Source organism: Mustela lutreola, chromosome 1 (assembly GCF_030435805.1).
Source record: "Mustela lutreola isolate mMusLut2 chromosome 1, mMusLut2.pri, whole genome shotgun sequence".
Classification (NCBI taxonomy): domain Eukaryota; kingdom Metazoa; phylum Chordata; class Mammalia; order Carnivora; family Mustelidae; genus Mustela; species Mustela lutreola.
Window position 1 is genome coordinate 145,863,128 of NC_081290.1, and position 19,068 is coordinate 145,882,195.

The 19,068-nt window shown below is 41.7% G+C and overlaps 1 protein-coding gene across 1 annotated transcript in view; it reads right to left on the reverse strand.

The window, feature by feature from the left end:
- The window catches only part of EDNRA (endothelin receptor type A), a 60,866-nt gene extending 45,874 nt beyond the window's left edge, over positions 1-14,992 (reverse strand). Inside the window, exons 1-2 of the mRNA XM_059175874.1 lie at positions 14,632-14,992; positions 10,196-10,678 (exon numbers count right to left, since the gene is read on the reverse strand). Of these exons, the coding sequence (XP_059031857.1) occupies positions 10,196-10,615 (420 nt within the window). The 5' untranslated portion in view covers positions 10,616-10,678; positions 14,632-14,992. The remainder of the gene's footprint in view (positions 1-10,195; positions 10,679-14,631) is intronic.
- Positions 14,993-19,068: the final 4,076 nt, after the last annotated feature.

Below are 19,068 nucleotides of genomic sequence, written 5' to 3' on the forward strand. Positions count from 1 at the left end.
CTAGGGACTGAGGGACTTCTAGGTGTAGGTAATGTTCTGTTTCTTGATCCTAGTTACACGGATGTCTTCATTGCATGAAAACTCGTGGAGCTGACATGTACATTTTCCTGGATGTATATTTCAATAAAAATTTTAAAAAGTTCACACAGTATTACGGCTCTTCCTGTGAGATTAGGTAACATTTCCCTAATTTTCATAGGTTTTGGCTTCTATAAGAAAATCAGATTTGGGGAAATGGTGAAAATATACCGAGAAGTCGTGTTTATGACATGAATGACATTATTTGAAAGGAGAAATTTTGGAGTGTCCGAGACATTTTTATTTTATGGAACTAAGTTAAAAGTTCACGGCAGTCAGAGATTTTTTTCTTTCTCTCTTGGTCCAGACATTCTGCAGAATTCCTTCATCAGATAGAAAGCTCATGTGGGATGGGATGTAGTATAGTGTTCAGTGTTTAGCAGAGATGTGCGCCCATTACATTTCGCACTTCAACAGGCAATGACTGTGGACACTTTTAACGTGTTCAATAATTATTTGCTTCACTTGTTGCTTTTGCAATTAGGACTACTCAAGTTCCTTACTTAAAAAGTTTTTCTTCCTCTCCTTTCCTCCCTCCCTTCTCTCTTTCCTTCCTTAGAAAGAGAGAGAGAGAGTGAGAGAACAGTGGGGAGGAACAGAAGGAAAGGAAGAGAAAGAATGGAGCCCAATGTGGGGCTCTATCTCATGACCCTGAGATCATGACCTGAGCTGAAATCAGGAGTTAGACGCTTAACTGACTGAGCCACCCAGGCATCCCTAAATAGTTTGAGAGTCAATGGAATCACTTCACAAAACTTATAGTTCTTATGTAAATTTATTTTATTGAAGAATTCTGACTTCTTTTTAAATATCAGTTGAGACCTGTTCCCAAATGTCATCCATGGTGTATCACACTCCCCTTTTAATTCTTGTGCATCTGTGAAACCAAGAAGGAAAGTCTAGGAATGCATTTAGTTTCATCAATAAAATCTGATGTTTCCACCCCAAATAAAACTATGGGTTAGCCATACATCCTCATTTTCTGTCTCAGGTTCATACAAATCTGCCCAGCCTTCCCAACAAGAACTGGGTGAGACACCTATTTGGAAAAATGTGCCCCTCTGAACAGATAAGCAGATGCATGCTTTTAGACAAGCAGTTCATCAAGAACTCAACCTTTCTTTTCAGCTTATTATTTTACTTTCTGGCTCCTTTCTGTCTGTTGGCCTCACCAACATGACAGTGAGTATGGAATACAAAAATCTGTTTCCCAGATGTGCCAATGCAATCTGCGAGATTTACGACATAGATGCTTATCTGGAGAGCAGTCTCTGTATCACACACATTTTCCTTTATGATGTGTGACTTCTGTCTTAAATAAGCAACTAAAGAAGCTGTTGGGTTCAATGGAGGGGAGAAAAGGGTCTGACTTTATATTTGAAGACAGCCTTTGACATTATATTTCTGTACAAGGGATGGCATTTGGTTGACTGTAAAGTTTGCCTTCTGAGGTATGTTGGAGAGAAGCAGTATGGCTGCTCAGAGACAGCCTGGACTCTGAGATGAGACAGGCCCCAAACCCTGGCTCTGCCCCTTGCTCACTGTGTAACCCTGAGAAAATTCCTTAAACTCAGTTTCTTCATTTTCAGGCCACGGCAGTGCATCATAGGTTTGTTGTGAGGATCAAATGAGTAGCCTGGCACAAAGCCAGCACTAGTTAAGCCACAGGTAACACCATTCTCATGTTATACATGTTATATACATTTTTAAATTGTATGTTTTTCCTTCACTGATTCAGGAAGTGCTTCTCAAACCAGTAGGAAGAATGCTTTTGTTAAGATAAAAACCAAATCATGCTACTCATTTTGCTCTCAAGCTTCTAAAATCTTTTCATCTTGGGGTACCTGGGTGGCTCAGTCAGTTAAGCATCTGCCTTCAGCTCAGGTCGTGATCCCAGGGTCCTGGGATCTAGCCCTGCCTCGGGCTCTCTGCCGAGCAGAGAGCCTGATTCTCCCTCTGCCTGCAGCTCTCGCTGCTTGTGCTGTCTCTCTCTCTCAAACAAATAAATAAAATCTTAAAAAAAAAAATAAATAAAAGTTTTCGATATCACTCAGAGGAAAAGACTAAGGACTTTATAAAGATGTACAGGTAGGGGGACCATGTTTCCTGGTGTTTAGGACAATCTGGGTCTATGCCTACTGTCCACATGCAATTATTGGCAATGTCTCCTTTCACACTCAAACTACCCTGGTTTGAATGCTAAAATATACGGTTACCCTATTATTAGGCAGACTCTGTGTTATCTGCTTCTCCTCATACCTTATCCACCTATCCCCTGGACCTCACGTTACCACTCTCTCCCTGCCACTCACCATGATGGCCTCCTCGCTGGTCCTTTAACCCTCCAGGCTAAAGGACCCTTTCTTCTGGCTGGAATGCTCTTAACTTAGCGAATGGCATGGTTTACTCCTTTAATGTTTCAGTTTTTATTCAACTGTCACCTTGTATTGAGGCATTCTTTAGCCACTGACTCTAAAATTAGTATCTTCTCCCCCTTCCTTCTATTTTTTCTTCCCATTTTACTTTTCTCCTCAGCAGTTATTGCATATGCAATATATTTAGTTATTTCACATGCTTATCGTCTTGTTCTTCTACCAGAATGTAAGCTCCATGAGGGGAAGGATGAATGGTTTTCTTCATTGCTATTTCCCCCAATGACTGGTATACAGCAGGAGCTCAATAAATATCTTTTGAATGAATAAAATAAGAACATTTAGAGAAGAAAGATCTGATATCCCTGAGTAACAAAATGGCCAATCCACTGCCCTCCCCATTATCTTCTAGTACAAAATTTGATCTAAAATAATAGGGATCCTATGTTTAGGATTAGTGTTACGAGAAGCATGATTTAACTGGTTTCTATTACTGATGATCTTTTCTATGTAAGTTGTTTAAAAAAAAAAGTTGAGACGGCAAATGGTCAACGAAACTCATAGAGATACTTAAACTCTAAAAGTAACCTCCATTTGAACATCTAAAAATAGTAGTACATCTTCCGGAGGGCATCCTTGATCTTTGCATCCTGAGTCCAGGAACACTGGGGACTTCAAATCTTACAAATTTAAGTAAACAGCTCAGAGCACGTGGTTTTGTAATATTTTTGATGTTCAAGTTTAAAAATAAGGCTACCAAAAGTTAATACTGAATGATACTTACATTTAGTCCTCTTACTGAATTCCATTTCAACCATTAACTTTATAATGCAGCAAAGTTTTTCCAAGAAAAACTAGACATGGTTAAAAATAAAATTGTAGCTATTGAAAGCAGTTATTCTAACTCCCAGGAGAGTATGGTAGCTCCAGAAAGCAGTTGTAGAATTTCTGGCAGTATATCAAATTTATTTTGACAATTTTTTAGAACAGTCCTTATTTAATCACTCTAGTCTTAGAATCAACTTCAGAGACAAGTTGATTGCCTTCTCTTTCATTTTAGTGTGCACACTCTTTTCTTTCTACTGACTGCATACACTTGTATGATAATAAAGAATTAACACTCATATCCTAGCAATTCATGAGATGAAGACACATAGAAGTATTTTGGAATGAAATAGCCTGAACGTCTGCTTTTATTGACCTGAATGCTCAAAGGAGCACAACATTTACACACACACACACACACACAGAACGTAGCTTGTGAAAATTGTTTTCTCAAAAATAAAGCTTTTATGCATCCCTATTTTATGTTAGATTTAGAACACAACAACCTCTTCTAGGAGCTGAAGTGTTTGATGGAGGAATATTGTCATGACGCCTCTTCCATCTCAACACCTTCCTAATGAGAACAGGACTGAAACCATCTCTCCCTCTTCAGCCAGAGGAACAATCGTGTAGTTATGGACAATTTCCATCCCCCATTCCCCTGAAGTACGAAACACTGCGCTGTGAGCCAGATGCTGAGGGTTAGCGGAGTAACCTCACATGAGAATAATTATTTAACATGACCATGAGAGAAAGCAGTGAGGTTCCCAGACACAGGAAACGAAAAGTCAGAATGGGAGGTAGAGTTGGAGAGGGTTCTAAAGCCTTTCCAGACAGCAACTTCCTTGTAACAAACAGCAAATTGGGTAATAAATTTATCACTCTGTCATCTTTTATGTACAGATATTCTGAAATCAGCTAGTTAGCATAATGAACTTCTACAATGTGCATGTGACTTGGCAATGCCAGAAACTCAACCTATTTCCTGTCCTCTAAAGAGCAAATACAATCTTTAAGAACATGAACATGGCTTTTGATATTCCAACTCGCTTGTAGGTTTAATATTTCAATCCCAAGTGTGCTCAAAGAATGTGTATTGCACAGAAACCTTGAAAAAAGACTCTTCAGTTGACTGTATGTACCAGAGAGAGGAAGGGGACACAATGCCCAGACAGAGGGGGAAAATGATCCTGTTGTTATGTCCTGCTCTGCTGTGCACACACATCTCACAGATTCATGGATCCTGAGACTTTCTTGGTTTGAAGGAAAAAAGTAGAAATTCAGTAAATTCTAAAGGCATGTCAACTTTTAGATCTGGAATTGTGTGGGAGAAGAAACATTCTTATAGAAGCAAATGGAGTACATTTTCTTATTTTACTCATTTATCTAATATTTTTTTAAGTTGGGGTCCATGCTGGATGCAGGAGATACACTGATAAATGAGAAGGATGGCAGCTTGCTTCAAGGAACTTGCAGGCTAGTGGGCCAGACAGGCAAGTGCACCGGCAAATACAATAATCGAATATATACATTAAATGCTATTTCAGAGTTAATAGAGGGTGTCTTGTGTGGCCATAAGAAAGGCAATAACCCAGTTTGGGCCAGAGATACTTGCCCAAGAGAGAAATATTTAAGATGAGATCTGAAGAATCAAGTAGAGTAAGTCAGAGGAGGCATGAGGATACCGTCTTGGTATCCTCAGACAGGCCAGGCTAGCTGAGGTAAATGGAGGTAGAGGAAAGTGTGCAGAGGAGTCCCCGAGAGGGAAGTCAGGGTCAGAACTACCCCAGAGGAAACATTAGCTGGGACGCAATGCACCAACAAGGGGCAGAGATCTTGGTTAAGGGACACACTTTTCTTTCGCAAAATTTAAGGAATACAATTTTTATTCCTAATCTTATGATTTTTTTTAAGATTTTTATTTATTTATTTGACAGAGAGATATCACAAGCAGGCAGAGAGGCAGGCAGAGAGAGAGCGGGGGAAGCAGGCTCCCTGCTAAGCGGAGATCCCAATGTGGGGCTCGATCCCAGGACTCTGGGATCATGACCTGAGCCGAAGGCAGAGGCTTTAACCCACTAAGCCACCCAGGTGCCCTAATCTTATGATTATATGATTATAGTGCTATTACTGGAGTACATGAGAAAGATCTGTTTTTATTTGATGCTGAGTAAAAGGGAAACATCACCATTATCACATCTGCAATAATTTGATGGGTAATTCAATCAATTTGGAATAGGATGTACAGGTCTTGTACAAGAACAGAGGTTCCCTCCGAAAAATTATCACCAGCAGGAGCAGCAGCATGAATAATGTAACGTAAAAATCTCAAAGAAATCGAATTAGAAGTGAGTTTTAACAATAAAAATCCTCATCAATTCAAATCATACCAATAAGCACTTACTGAACAACTATTACACTGGAGACACACAATTTGTAAGTTGTGGCCATTTAACTTTGAGGCAGAAGTTGCCTTGGTGATCTGATGTGTCAGGAAACAGCTTTGGTATGGCTGTCCCAACAACAGGCCAGATTCCAGTTGCACAAGATGTCAAAGGCTGTGTGAACACGGAGATAACTGACTCCAAGCAAACGTCTCTGGTTTCCACATTGCTCAGATCCGCTGCCAGAGTAAGGGATTGAGTCTCGATTTTCCATTGCAAAATATTCTTGATAATTTCAAACAGAAATTGTCTTTGTTTATTTTCATTGTTGTTCTCAATAAGAGGTGGATGCTTAGAGTGGACCAAATTAGTAACCGACAATCAGTTATGGGATTCTGTCACAGGCTGGTTAGCTTGTCCTCACAAATCTGCTTTTACCTCCCATTCTGAATGGAGACATTATTCACCTACAAAGATTATCTAGGACAGCACTGATTTCAACTCCCAGCGACACATGTTAGCAATTCTACTCTACATAGGACTCAACTTCTTACCTCTTCCCTTGGCCACCATTCTAATCCCCTCTGATCTACTTCTGTCATGCATGTATTTCCCCACATTCCTGTTTCTACTGAATGGGCTGAGGTACAGCAGTTTACAGGCTTATCTGTGTGCACGTATGGGTGAGCTGTTATCCTGAAAGCACGTGATGCCCAACCTTGGCTTACCCGTGCACACAAATCATTTGCAAAGTTTCCAATCTATTCAAAATTATAAACCTCCTCCCTGTAGACAACACCTCAGGCGTAAACATCATCTCATGGAATCATTAAAGAGTACAATGATCAGATTCTGTACTTCCGACCTATATCGACATTTTGTAGTTGGGAGGTTATTTGTGACCCTAAACACAGATACAATGTTTTACTTGTTTTGCCATTGTAAAGAATGTAAACAATTTACATAACAGATTAATTTACTGGCTAAGTTTGTGCATTCTTCAAAATGCACTTATCAGATAATGTAAATTCTTTTTTTTTTTTTTTTTAAAGATTTTACTTATTTACTTGACAGACAGAGAGGCAGGCAGAGAGAGAGGGGAAGCAGGCTCCCCGCTGAGCAGAGAGCCCGACGTGGGGCTCGATCCCAGGACCCTGGGATCATGACCTGAGCTGAAGGCAGAGGCTTTAACCCACTGAGCCACCCAGGCGCCCCCAAATAATGTAAATTCTTGACAATTCAAATCCATCATCAGTTTAGGTTAGCAGGGTAGATATCTGAAAGGGCTTGTAACTTCCTTCCCTTCCTCTCTCCTGTTTTTGTCCGTCTTCTCTTGTAATTATTGATATTCTCTTTTTTGTACAATTAAAAGTTAGGGTCCTGGGATGGAGTCCCGCATCAGGCTCTCTGCTCAGCAGGGAAGTCGGCATCCTCCTCTCTCTCTCTGCCTGCCTCTCTCCCTACTTGGGATCTCTGTCTATCAAGCAAATAAATAAAATCTTAAAAAAAAAGTTAGAGTAATCCTTGGATAAACTGAGTAATAACTTTTCTTTAACATTGCCATTTGCAAGGCCCTTGTGTGCTCAAAAACCAAGAAGGAAACTGGCATTTATTTGGCTTCTTTGGTACCTTCTGCTTTATATTTATTGTCTTGGACTGTCTGATTTTATCACCAGGTAGCATGTCTGTGTGCACAAGTATAAGCCACAGCCAGAGGAGTCGCTCCCTACTTTTTGGCTTATTTCTTCTCTCTGCAACATATTTAACTCCAGACTCATTTTTTCAATTTAGGATCTATAAATGCTTCAGCAGCAACCATCAGAGACTAGATCTACCCTCTCTAGGAATGACATTTACGATGGCATTTTGACCAGAGCTGTGTATGCCTGCCGGGAGCCGGTAAGAAACACGTGAAATGTGGTCAGAGGAGGGAGGATCTTGACTACTAAACACGCCAGCTCCTGGGTGTTTTTTATTAAAGTGATGCTCAATAAGTAGAAGTGAAGACCAGTATAGGCTGGAGGAAAGAAACTCTGAAGATAGATCAATTAGGAAAACTTCTGGAAATCAGGTGTAGAATGACCCCCTCTGCCACTCTCACAGACCATCAGGAGCCACTCAGTACTAAACAAAATGGTAAAGTGAGATGGACAGCTGCTACTTTGTCCTGCAACACAGGGCAGACTGCCATGGTCAGGTCTGGTATGTGAGACCCCCAAGCATCAGACTCTTACAGCAGGAGGCAGGTGCGGACAAAAGGCATGATCCTTCCAAATCGATTGGAAGGATTTCTCTTAACTCTCCTGGGCAGAATTTGGGGAAACTGCAACATCTTATGGTCTCCTAACCTAGAGAAGAGGGCTGACAGAATAAAGGACAAATAACCCCTCAATATTGTGAGGCTTTTTAGCTTACTCAAATGTTTTCTTCTTTTCCTTTGGAAGAAGATTAAAATAACTAAACTGTATATATATATATAAAATATATATATATATATATATATATATATATATATATTTTAACCCCAAAGTTTTATTTTCTAAAATGAATGTTGGTTAAATGACTCATTACATGAGTTTTAGAAAAACAGGAACTACACAAATGTACTCCTGTGATATAAAAACACATAAGGTATATAAAGTCTTGGATTCCCAAGTGGGAAGACCCATATGGTCAAATGAGAACATGTAAATTATTATCCATTGTTATTTGAATGTAAAACAAAGTTTTATTTGAATTTTCACCAATTGGACATAAACAGATGATCTGACTTCCAATGTTGCTATGGAACAGAAATGCCGTTTTGTCTGGTGATTGGCAGGTAACACCTCAAAGAGATAAGCAAGTCTCCTTCCCACCAGTTGCAGACATTGATTTTCCAAAGAGCTTCTTTGCCAATGGTCAAATGGGAATAGTTCATTTGAAGATAGTTAATTACTCTCCTGGGACTTGATGGGTTGGTTAACTCGTGTGTAAGTATGAATACTCAATATTTAATACTCTACAATGTGACTGCTAGAGTAAAATTTTGACTAAGAGTCATATAAACATTTAAAATCTATTATTGAAGAAAGATGTTATGAGAAAGTCAAGTGTTTATACATAATATTTTATAAAGATAAAATTAATAACTTAAAAAAATTAAAGTTCTGTAGCATGTACTAAACATTTGAAGTTAATTGCACATTTTAAGTTTTGCATCATAGTTCAGTTCTAAAATCCCATTTTAAGTTCAAATAGAAAACATATGTTTTCATGCTATTCTGTGAAAAGGGATGGTATATTTTTAAAAAATAATTTGTTGTCTAATTTCCCCAATGTTGCAAACAGTATATTGGAGAACTTCTGAAATGTTTCTTATTTGTAACATTCGAGGTTGTAATTATTATTTTCAGCTTATTGTTAGCACTTCATGGTTTTTCCTGGGAGGCGAGTACAATTTTGCCACCGTTTAAGTGTATCTATTGGAAACTGAGAGACTTACCTAAAATTTATCATGTCTTCGAACAAAACTTGCCATTTAAAGTCATCATGCTGAATACTATGGCTCAGAATAACTGTTTTTATGGATAATTACACAGAAGAGAAAAAGGCTGAGGAAAGCACTTCTCCTGGGCTTTAGAATAAAGACATCCATAACGGCTGATACAGACCACGTGATTTAACATGAATTTTAGGTCGTTTAGATTCTCGCAGCAATTTCCCTTCACAACCACTAAAGAAAGGACGAATTATCTAATTCTTTTTGGCTTTAGCTTGTTTTGGTACTAACTGGTCCCTAAAGAGAGGTGATCATAGTGACAGTGGACTAGATATCCTCCTCTCCTACTGAAGCACCAGCTTCGTCTTATTGGTTTTGGGACCCTGACTACCTCGCTCAAGGGTGGGCACACAGTGGGTCTTCCCTAAATGGAAACTCCATAAACCAAAAGAACAAAGGAGGTGACAGTAAGTTGATGCCTATTTGAAACAGCTTAATGAGACTGTTGAACAGGGTTAGCACTGGCCTGTGATCCCATGGACCCCGCTGTCTCTAAGTCACCCAGATCAACGAGGGAAACCAGCCTGCCCTTCCATATCAATCCAGACAATCAAAATAAAATATATACTTTTCATTTCAAGACATATGGTAGATTTCTGGCTGCTGAATGGCAGCACCTTAAAAAGGTAATGGAAAATGAAGTACTGTTTGGGCTCCACGGATCTCCCCCTGCAAACTGAATCTCAGAAAAATCCCACTGCTTCCCAAGATCACCCACCACTCAGCAAGTGCAGGGCTGCCATGAGAACCTGCTTCATGAAAGACCATGACTTTGAAAAGTCCCCCCAGAAATACTATTTTGTTTACAATTAAGTTAGCAAATAAGTGTAACATTTCACAAATCATAAAATTTTTAAATGCCACCGAGTTTGAAGGCTGCAGAAAATCACTTAGCAAAAACATAGACTAAAATTCCAAAGGTCAGCAGCAACTCTCTTACTGTGGAATCAGAGCATATGTTCAAACCTGCAAATATATTTGTGGTTAGTTCCTACCTTATACACATTGATAGGGAGATCAATGACCACATAGATAAGGTCTCCAAGGGCAAGGCTGGCTATCAGCGCGTTGGGGCCATTCCTCATACACTTGTTCTGGTAAATGATCCTGAGCAGGGTTGCATTCCCCACCATTCCCACGATGAAAATAGTACAAGATATCACAGTGTTAATGTATTTGAAAGCCGAAGTAATCTTAGTCTGCTGTGGGCAATACTTGTGCTTTGAACCATTGCTGGGTAGAGCCAAATTAGTGGGTCGATGAGTGGTAACCAGAAGGTTGAGTTCTGTCCCATGAAAAATGGTGACGTCATCCACTGGCGTGCTTAGGTTTGTGCTGTAGCTCTCAGGATGGTCACTGATTACACATCCAACCAGCGCTACCCAAAAGGCCACCTTGAGGCAAAAGGCTTCCATCACTATGCAAATTTGAGGAAAAGTCTCTTACTGTGTTGCCTTTATACCCTCACTTTTTTTCACCTGGAAAAGAAAGGAGGACAAATAATTTTGGTTACCAAATACAGCTGCCAATAAAATTACAGTCACTGATTATTTACTACTTCAAGTAAAAAAATATTTATATTTTGGTAATTAGATAAAATAATCTGTGTCAGGTTATCCCATGGCAGGGGGAAAAAAAAAAAAAGAGCAAAGCTCCATTATGGCTCTCTCTCTATGCCTCTCTGCTTCCTTCTCTCTTTCCCTCTCTCATCTCCATCCACAGCTATCCTTATATCTAGATTATAATATGGATGAAGATATGCTGGTTTTTCCTTTAGTAGATAAAAAATTACTTTTTTTCTCCATTACACCTAGGCTGATAAGAACCTGAATTACAAAAATCTTCAAGAGTTGAGATACAAAATTTTACTTATTAATGAAGAGAAAAGGCATTATTTGCCAAGTAGAAGTTGCATGGTATTAACTCTAAAAATCGCCCAAGTCTGTAATTCAATATTCCAAAATGTGTTCTGTTTTGCACATGGTATAATGGACATGGGAATAAAATGTAGTATAGGTAGCCATTTAAGTGTTATAAAATGCTCTTTTAAAATCAGAACTCTGCGGGCGCCTGGGTGGCTCAGTGGGTTAAGTCGCTGCCTTCAGCTCAGGTCATGATCTCAGGGTCCTGGGATCGAGTCCCACATCGGGCTCTCTGCTCGGCAGGGAGCCTGCTTCCCTCTCTCTCTGCCTGCCTCTCCATCAACTTGTGATTTCTCTCTGTCAAATAAATAAATAAAATCTTTAAAAAAAAATAAAATCAGAACTCTGGTGGTGAACACCATTGATACATTTAACAATCTGTGTTTGGATTAAAAATTATATAACTGGTAAAGAAAAAATATTTATTTTATTGAAAATTTTGATGGTCAATGGGTACAATCCACCTGACAGGCCCCATGTTTTCTTTTCCATTCCGCAGAAATTATTATCACAATATTTGCCAATGGCTGAAACTGGGAGTAATGGCTTTCTCAGGTCAGGCATAGTATCTGGCTTTCCAAGGGACATCTGTCCCAGGCTCTCTTTTAAACATCCTATATAGCTACGTTTATAAGACCTATTGAGCACTTGGCATGCACGGTGCCATACAACACAAACCATATTCCTGTGAAGCCAATACATAGTTCCATTACAAACACAGGGAACCTGGGGCACATAAGGGCAAAGTATCTTGTCAAGTTCACAGGTGGCAGTGGAAATGCTGATCATAAGGCAGGTAAGTGTGATGCTGACCCCAAGTTCCTAACCGCTAGCCCACACTCTCTCTCATTCTCTTGCCTTCTTAGCTCTATAATGTTTCAACAGAGTCTCCAGAGTTTTGATGAAGCAATAGACTCCGGAGGGCGATTACATGTTTCCAGAAGATCATTTGTGGTTTCTGCATAAGTGACTTGCAGAGAGCACGTGGTCCTTCTTGCTCAGAAAGTCAAGGTTTCTACTTTAATCCTTTAGGAAGGATGCTGGGGAAAATGAGGGGGTTGGTGGTAACACAGTAATCAAAGGTAAATAAAAATGGTTCTTCCTATTTAAATATTTTGTAATTTTTCTTCTCTGTGAGCTTTTAATGATTCTTTAAATGAAGACCCATAAGCTCATTAATGCAGTGGCATGTGTCTATGATTTTTAGGCCCAGTCATAATTTAATTTTTTTAAAAACTATGTCCTTTTTCTTGGTCTATTTATGGTTGGTACTAATGACTCTTAGGAATTTTCACTGTTATCTTGGGAAATCAATAAAGCTTAGGTTTAGACAATATAAAAATGAAATAAGATTTATTCAGGTTGTAAAGAAGGTCTGAGGTAAGTACAAGGTGCAAATACCATATACTTTTGCCTTTCCCTGAGATTTTCCCAGTAACCTGAAACAATAATCACCTTGTATGTATATTAATAATTTATTATATATGTGTCTGACTTGAGCTTTGCAACTCTAAGTAGGAAGGGGCAATATTCCCATTTTAATTGTGAGGAAAGTGAATCTTGAAGAAGGTAAGGCTTCATGGCCAAGAAGTGGCAGGTCAGGGATAATGCCTCACTTTGCTTTGTTTAATTATAAGTAGTTTGCAGTTGTTTCCTGCTTTTTACAGTTTAGAGTGAATATTTGACTGACTGTTGATAGATCTACAAAAAGTCACTAGTTGCATTCCACAGTGGAGACCAGGACTCCAAGAACAAAGCATATGGTCATTCTTCTCTTTAGATCATAAATATGGGAGAAAAGAAATCCTTCAATACCTTGTGCTATTTGATGGCTAATCCACTTTTCCAGTTGGAATGGACCCTTCAGTAAAATTTCCTTAAATATGGGAGAGAGATGGCCTTTCCTGGAAATGGAGTGGCTCTTTGCTCAGTAGAACCCACTAGGAGAGTATTTAGTGAACTGACCTGGCTATCATGGGTGATTATGACACTCAGGAAAGGTACCACTAGTGTCTGAGATGATGCTGGTTTGCTTGGTCAGCTGATTATGCAGGAGCTAAGGAGGCCACGGCTGTGGGTTCTTACCAAGGTGTGAGCTAGCTACCACCGAAATCACTTTCCTTCCACCTCTAACAACGACACCACCACATCATTTCTGATGACATCTCCCTCAGCTCTCTACATGTATTAAGCTGCAGAATTCAGGGATACTTGGCAAAGATATGTGGGTATCATATTATTATTGGGTGAAAAACATAACACCAACCAAACAAACAAAAAAAACCCTCTCAAATGCATGTTCCTCCAAGAATGAATCTGTAGCCTTTTTCTATGGATCCAAGTTACACTGTGCTTGCAACCCTCAGTCATAATCAGACCTGGCTCTCTAGTGAGGCATCCCAGGTTCAGCCCAAGGTTTATAGGCATGCCCCCTATTTGGTGGCTAAGAATTTGGTGGGAGTCCAAAAAGCTATTTCCAAGGAAGAGGACTGAATCCTTCAGCAGACACTGTAAGCATTTAACACCTTGAATTCTCAGGATTAAAGTTCACCTATACAACTAGTAATTTGGAAATTCCAATCTTACTGAAATGGCATAAATTTAAAGCAGGTAATTTACTGAAATGACTGTCAAGGTGTTTCTCAATTAATTAACACTTAACACAGAGGGGGTACTAGGTGGTGGGGGGAAAGCCCTGAATATCTACAGGAGGATAAGAAAAAAAAAACCCAAACCCCAAACCCCAACAAATAAACCAGAAACTTTTTACTAGTTTTCCGTGGGTTCTGCTCTCTCGGTAATAAATTAGCAGCTGGTCTTATTGAAGACGCCTGACTTTAATATGCCTCCCACCCCACCCCCTCCGCCGCCAACTCTATCCGGGAACTCCATTAGGATGGTGTAAACAGAGGCTGATTATCTAGATACAGCCCTTGTTTTCTGCACGTGAAACGCAACAAGTGCCCTTTAAAAAGGAGAGCACAGAACAAAACGCCCAGACCTCTGCAGGCAGGTTTCCAAACTAGCTGCACTGGGGGTTTTCCAAAACACATGAGTCCCTCACACCGACTGCCCTTGGCTACCCTTGGCATACCCCGGGTATGCGGGGGGTGTGTGGGGGGAGAAGCAAGCAAGTCAGAAAGGCAAACTTCACTAGTAGGCTTTTGAGCCACCAACAGACAAGGGCATGATGTTCCACAAACTTCTCGCATGCCTGGGGAGAACCGTTGATCTTCCTCTAAAAATCTGAATCCCGCCTGGGGAGGCTGGGGGCTTTCGCTCAGTGCCCCAGCCCCCAAACGTTTTCGGAGCGCTCCCTTCCCGAGAAGGCGCCCGCCCCGCCGCGCGCCCTCGGGCAGGTGGGTGCCAGCCCCTGCGCGGAGGGTCGCCAAGCCGCAGGGCGCCGGCCGTAAAGGCGCCTGGCTCGCCTCTCCTCCCAGCCCAGGGACCCAGGCGGCGCCCCCCACCTCCACCTCCCCGGCTCCCTGAGAGGAAAGAGTTGCACCGACCGTGGAGCTTGGCGGGCTCAGACAGCTGCCCGGTCCGCGCGCCGCACCCGGGCGGGAGGGAGCCGAGCCGGCGAGGATAGGTGGTGGCTGTCCCCGGCTCCCGCGCCGCGGCGGCCCGAGAGCTCAGCGGCCTCGGCTTCCGGACGCTTCCTGGGCACGGCTTCTCCCGGGAGGTCTTCTGGCCACCGTGTGGGACGGAGTCTCTCCACCTCCTGTCCGCAACCGCCAAACCAAAGGGATGACTGCAGGCGCGCGCGCGCGCGAAGGCTCGCAAGAAAAAGAGAACTCCAGGGGAACACGCCTCCGGATCTGTCCTCCCCTTCTCCTCGAAACACTCCCAGACCTTCTCCTCCACTTTGGGACGCCAAGAACGTCCTACCCTTCCAGCCCTCCCGCGGCTGCCACTATAAAGCGCAAAGCTGCCGCCCCCTCCCAGGCCCTGAAGGGCAAGTCTTTTAACTCTTCCCTTCCCGAAACGGAGGGGGTTTGGCAATGGAAGGAGGAGCGTTTTACAGACAAGACTCAGAACTGAGGAAGGCCTCGCTGAAAAACCCATTCCCTTCACAGTAAGTGTAGACAGATTTGATCCGTGAGGAAAGGACTAGGGCTAGAGCCAGGATCCAAGCGGGGGTGGGGAGTCTCCTCCGCATTCCTTGCCTCTTGGCTGGGCTTCTATGCCCCCACCCCCCTCCTTAAGCTTAACCCAAGTTAAAGAACCACCTTGGACACCTTGGACTGGGTCAAGTTTTGCTTCTGTCTCACCTCTAGAAGCCTGCTCCCCACTGCTCCGTACCACTGGGGGGAAGGCAGGAGAGTCTGTGAAAAGGGCCAGTGCATGGCTTAGAGAAACCTGTGATTCCTCAAGAAATCCAAACAGTGTGCAGACAGTGCAGAAGGTGGGTCTCAGCATCCTTCTATGATAGAGAGTTTTACCCTAAATTGGGGAGTGGGAGAGGAGGTGAGGGACAAATGCCATCGCTTGTGACATACGAGAATAAATTCAGGGCTCCTTAGAGAAAGTTCTCCCTTAAAATCCTTTAAGGCACTACTGGTGTGAAACATATTGTGGAAAGGTGAGTTTGGAGCCCTGGTAACATTATATTACAGACTTCTGATTATCTATTGCAGCTAAAGAAAATCACCCTAAAATGGTAGTAGCTAAAAAGAACAGCAGTCATTTACTTTACTCATCCTTCTGCAATCTGAGCAGGGCTTGGCTGGGACAGCTCATCTTTGCTGGGGCTGGAGGCTCCACTTCCAAGACAGTTTGCTCACTTGATGATGACTGTTGGTTTTTCTCCATGTGTGTCTCCCTAGTAAGAGACTTATAGAGAGTGATTTGTAGGCTTCCTCAGAGCATGGTGGCTCTATTCCAAGAAGGAGTGTCCAAAGAGTCAGGAAGTGGAAGCTGCCAGTTTTATAAGGTCTGGGCCTGGAAACTGGTATGTGTCACTTCTGCAGGATTCTATTATGAAGCAGTCACTGATCCCAGGTTAAAGGTGAGGGGCTATTGCCTCCACCTGTCAATGCAAGGAGTGCAAAGAATTTTTAGGGGGCGTCTTATAAAAGTATCAAAGAGGTGCACAGAATATCACCATTGAGTGGAGCTTTAGTGGACATCTAGTCCGGCTGGACTAGGTATTACCCTGTGTATTAATCTACTCTATCTACAGCTTTCCCATGACAGAGAGTTAGTAAGCCTGGATAACCAATAGCTTTAGTAAATAAATGCCTTAGTTTGCGTTGAAAAATAAAGCACACGGCTCGGCAAGCTAGCAATATTTCCAAGGAGGAAAAAGTTATTGCTTTCTCCAGAAGAGGCAGTTTTACACCAGGATTCACACCTTGGAATGTGAACGAAGTGCTGGATCTTAGTCCTTACACACTCTGTGACCAGACACACTTGGACAGTGCACAACTTGCATAACTGAGCATATTAGTTTATCTAGTCTTTGGTAGAACATGTCCATTGGCCCCTATATCCTGGGAACAGCTCATCCTAATGTGGCACAGGTCTAGTTATTAAAAATTCCTCTTCCAAATGTGCCTGGGTGGGTAGCTCAGGTCATGATCTCAGCGTCCTGGGATAGAGCCCTGGGTTGAGTTCCCTGCTCAGGAGGGAGTCTGTTTCTTCTTCTCCCCCTGTCTACACGTGCCCCCCACTACCCACCCTTCGCACATGTGCACACATACTCTCTCTCAAATGCATAACATCTTTAAAAAAAAATTCCTCCTCTGCATGCCTTAAGATGTTGATTTCAAAAAGCAGAGAACAACAAGTGTTGACATGGATGTCTAGATACTGGAACCCTTGTACATTATAGGCAGGAATGTAAAAGAGTGCAGTAGCTGTGGAAAACAGGATGGCGGTTCCTCAAACAGTTAAACATAAAATTATTGTATGATCCAACAATTCTATTTCTGGGTATATACCCAACATAACTGAAACCAGGGACTCAAACAGGTATATGTACACCCATGTCCATAACAGCATTCTTCACAGTAGCCAGAAGATAGAAACAGCCCAATTGTCTATCTATGGATGAATGGTGCACACACACACACACACACACACACACAGAAACATTACTTAGCCTTCAAAAGGAGTAAAAATCTGATACATGCTACAAGGTAGATGAGACTTGAGGACATTATGCTGAGTGAAATATGGTGGATGCAAAAGGACAGCGGTTGTAGGATTCCCTTTATGTGAATGCTTAGACAAGTAGTCAAAATCAGAGACAGAAAGTGGTATGGTGGTTGCCAGGGGCCGAGATTGGGGGAGGAATGAGGATGTGCCGTTTAATGTGCTTCAGAGTGTGGTCTGGAGTGGATAGTGGCAATGGTTGCACAACAATGTGCGTGTACTTCATGTGGCAATGGTATGCTTAAAAAGTCTAAGATGATAAATTTATATTCTGTATATTTTGCCACACAAAAAATTCTTCCTGACATTAAGATGAAATCTGCCTATGTGTCTTACCTGTTGATCTGCTGTACGTGTTCCTAACAAAAATTTACTGCTTTTTCTAAGAAAGATCTTCAAATATAAATAAATATGTTTTATGTGGGTCACCAGCATAGATCTGCCTTTGTAAGGGATTGGGACTGCCCCATTCTAGGTGAGGACAACACAAATTTCCCTTAGTTGTTGGAGGTTCATATTCTTGTCTTTTCTGCTTTACTTTGGGGAAAATGGCTTCTGTAGATTTAAATCTGTTTTTATTTAAATTAACTACTCCCACTAACCCCTTTTCCCATATATAGGAGGACTTTATATATCTCCACTTCTATATTCCCTGCTTTGTGCTTTTTTTTTTTTTTTTAAAGATTTATTTATTTATTTGAGAGAGAGAGTGAGAGCGAGAGTTTTCACGGGGGCAGGGGCAGAAGGAAAGGGAGAGAGAATCTCAGGCAGACTCCCTGCTGAACACAAAGCCTGAAGGTGGGCAGTCTCAGGACACATCCCAAACCAAGAGTCAGACACTCAACTGGCCGAGCCACCCAGGGGCACTCCTGCTTTGTACTTTATTTGTTTATTTATTTATTTATTTATTTATTTATTTTTTTTTGTTTTGTTTTTTTAATCAGAGAGAGAGAGGGGGAGAGAGTGAGCACAGGCAGACAGAATGGCAGGCAGAGGCAGAGGGAGAAGCAGGCTCCCTGCTGAGCAAGGAGCCCGATGTGGGACTCGATCCCAGGACTCTGGGATCATGACCTGAGCCGAAGGCAGCTGTCCAACCAACTGAGCCACCCAGGCGTCCCTATTTGTTTATTTTTTAAAAAAAAGATTTTATTTATTTATTTGACAGAGATAGATCACAAGTAGGCAGAGAGGCAGGCAGAAAGAGAGGAGGAAGCAGGCTCCCCGCCGAGCAGAGAGCCTCATGCAGGGCTCCATCCAAGGACCCTGGGATCATGACCTGAGCCAAAGGCAGAGGCTTTAACCCACTGAGCCACCCAGGTGCCCCTGCTTTGCACTTGAAATGAACACAGAGTTAATATATTTGACTAAGTTTCTCAACTTGCCTTCCAAGGATTATTTCCTTCCCCTGGAAAGTAGGTTGAATGCAGGTTTGCAGGTCTTTGGAATTTCTAGGAGACTTTCTTAATCACATTTGACTTCTGGTTCAAGCGGCTCAGAAGTGGGGCATTAGTGTAATGTTAGTTACATTGCCTTTTCTCAGCATCATATTATCATTATTGATTTCCTGAATAATAATTGCTGAAGATGAAGATGTACTCAGATAGCACTTAAAAGCCAAGCTCTCATCTGCCCTTGGGATAAAAGTTCTTATGAATTTCAGTTTCTTGATTCAAACTTGCAGATCCATTTCACAATTGCTAATTCTTAAGCTCCTCAAACTTCAAGTGCAATAACAGATTTGCCTCTCACAGTATATGCAAAAAATGTTGTGTTCACTTCAGGGGCCCCTG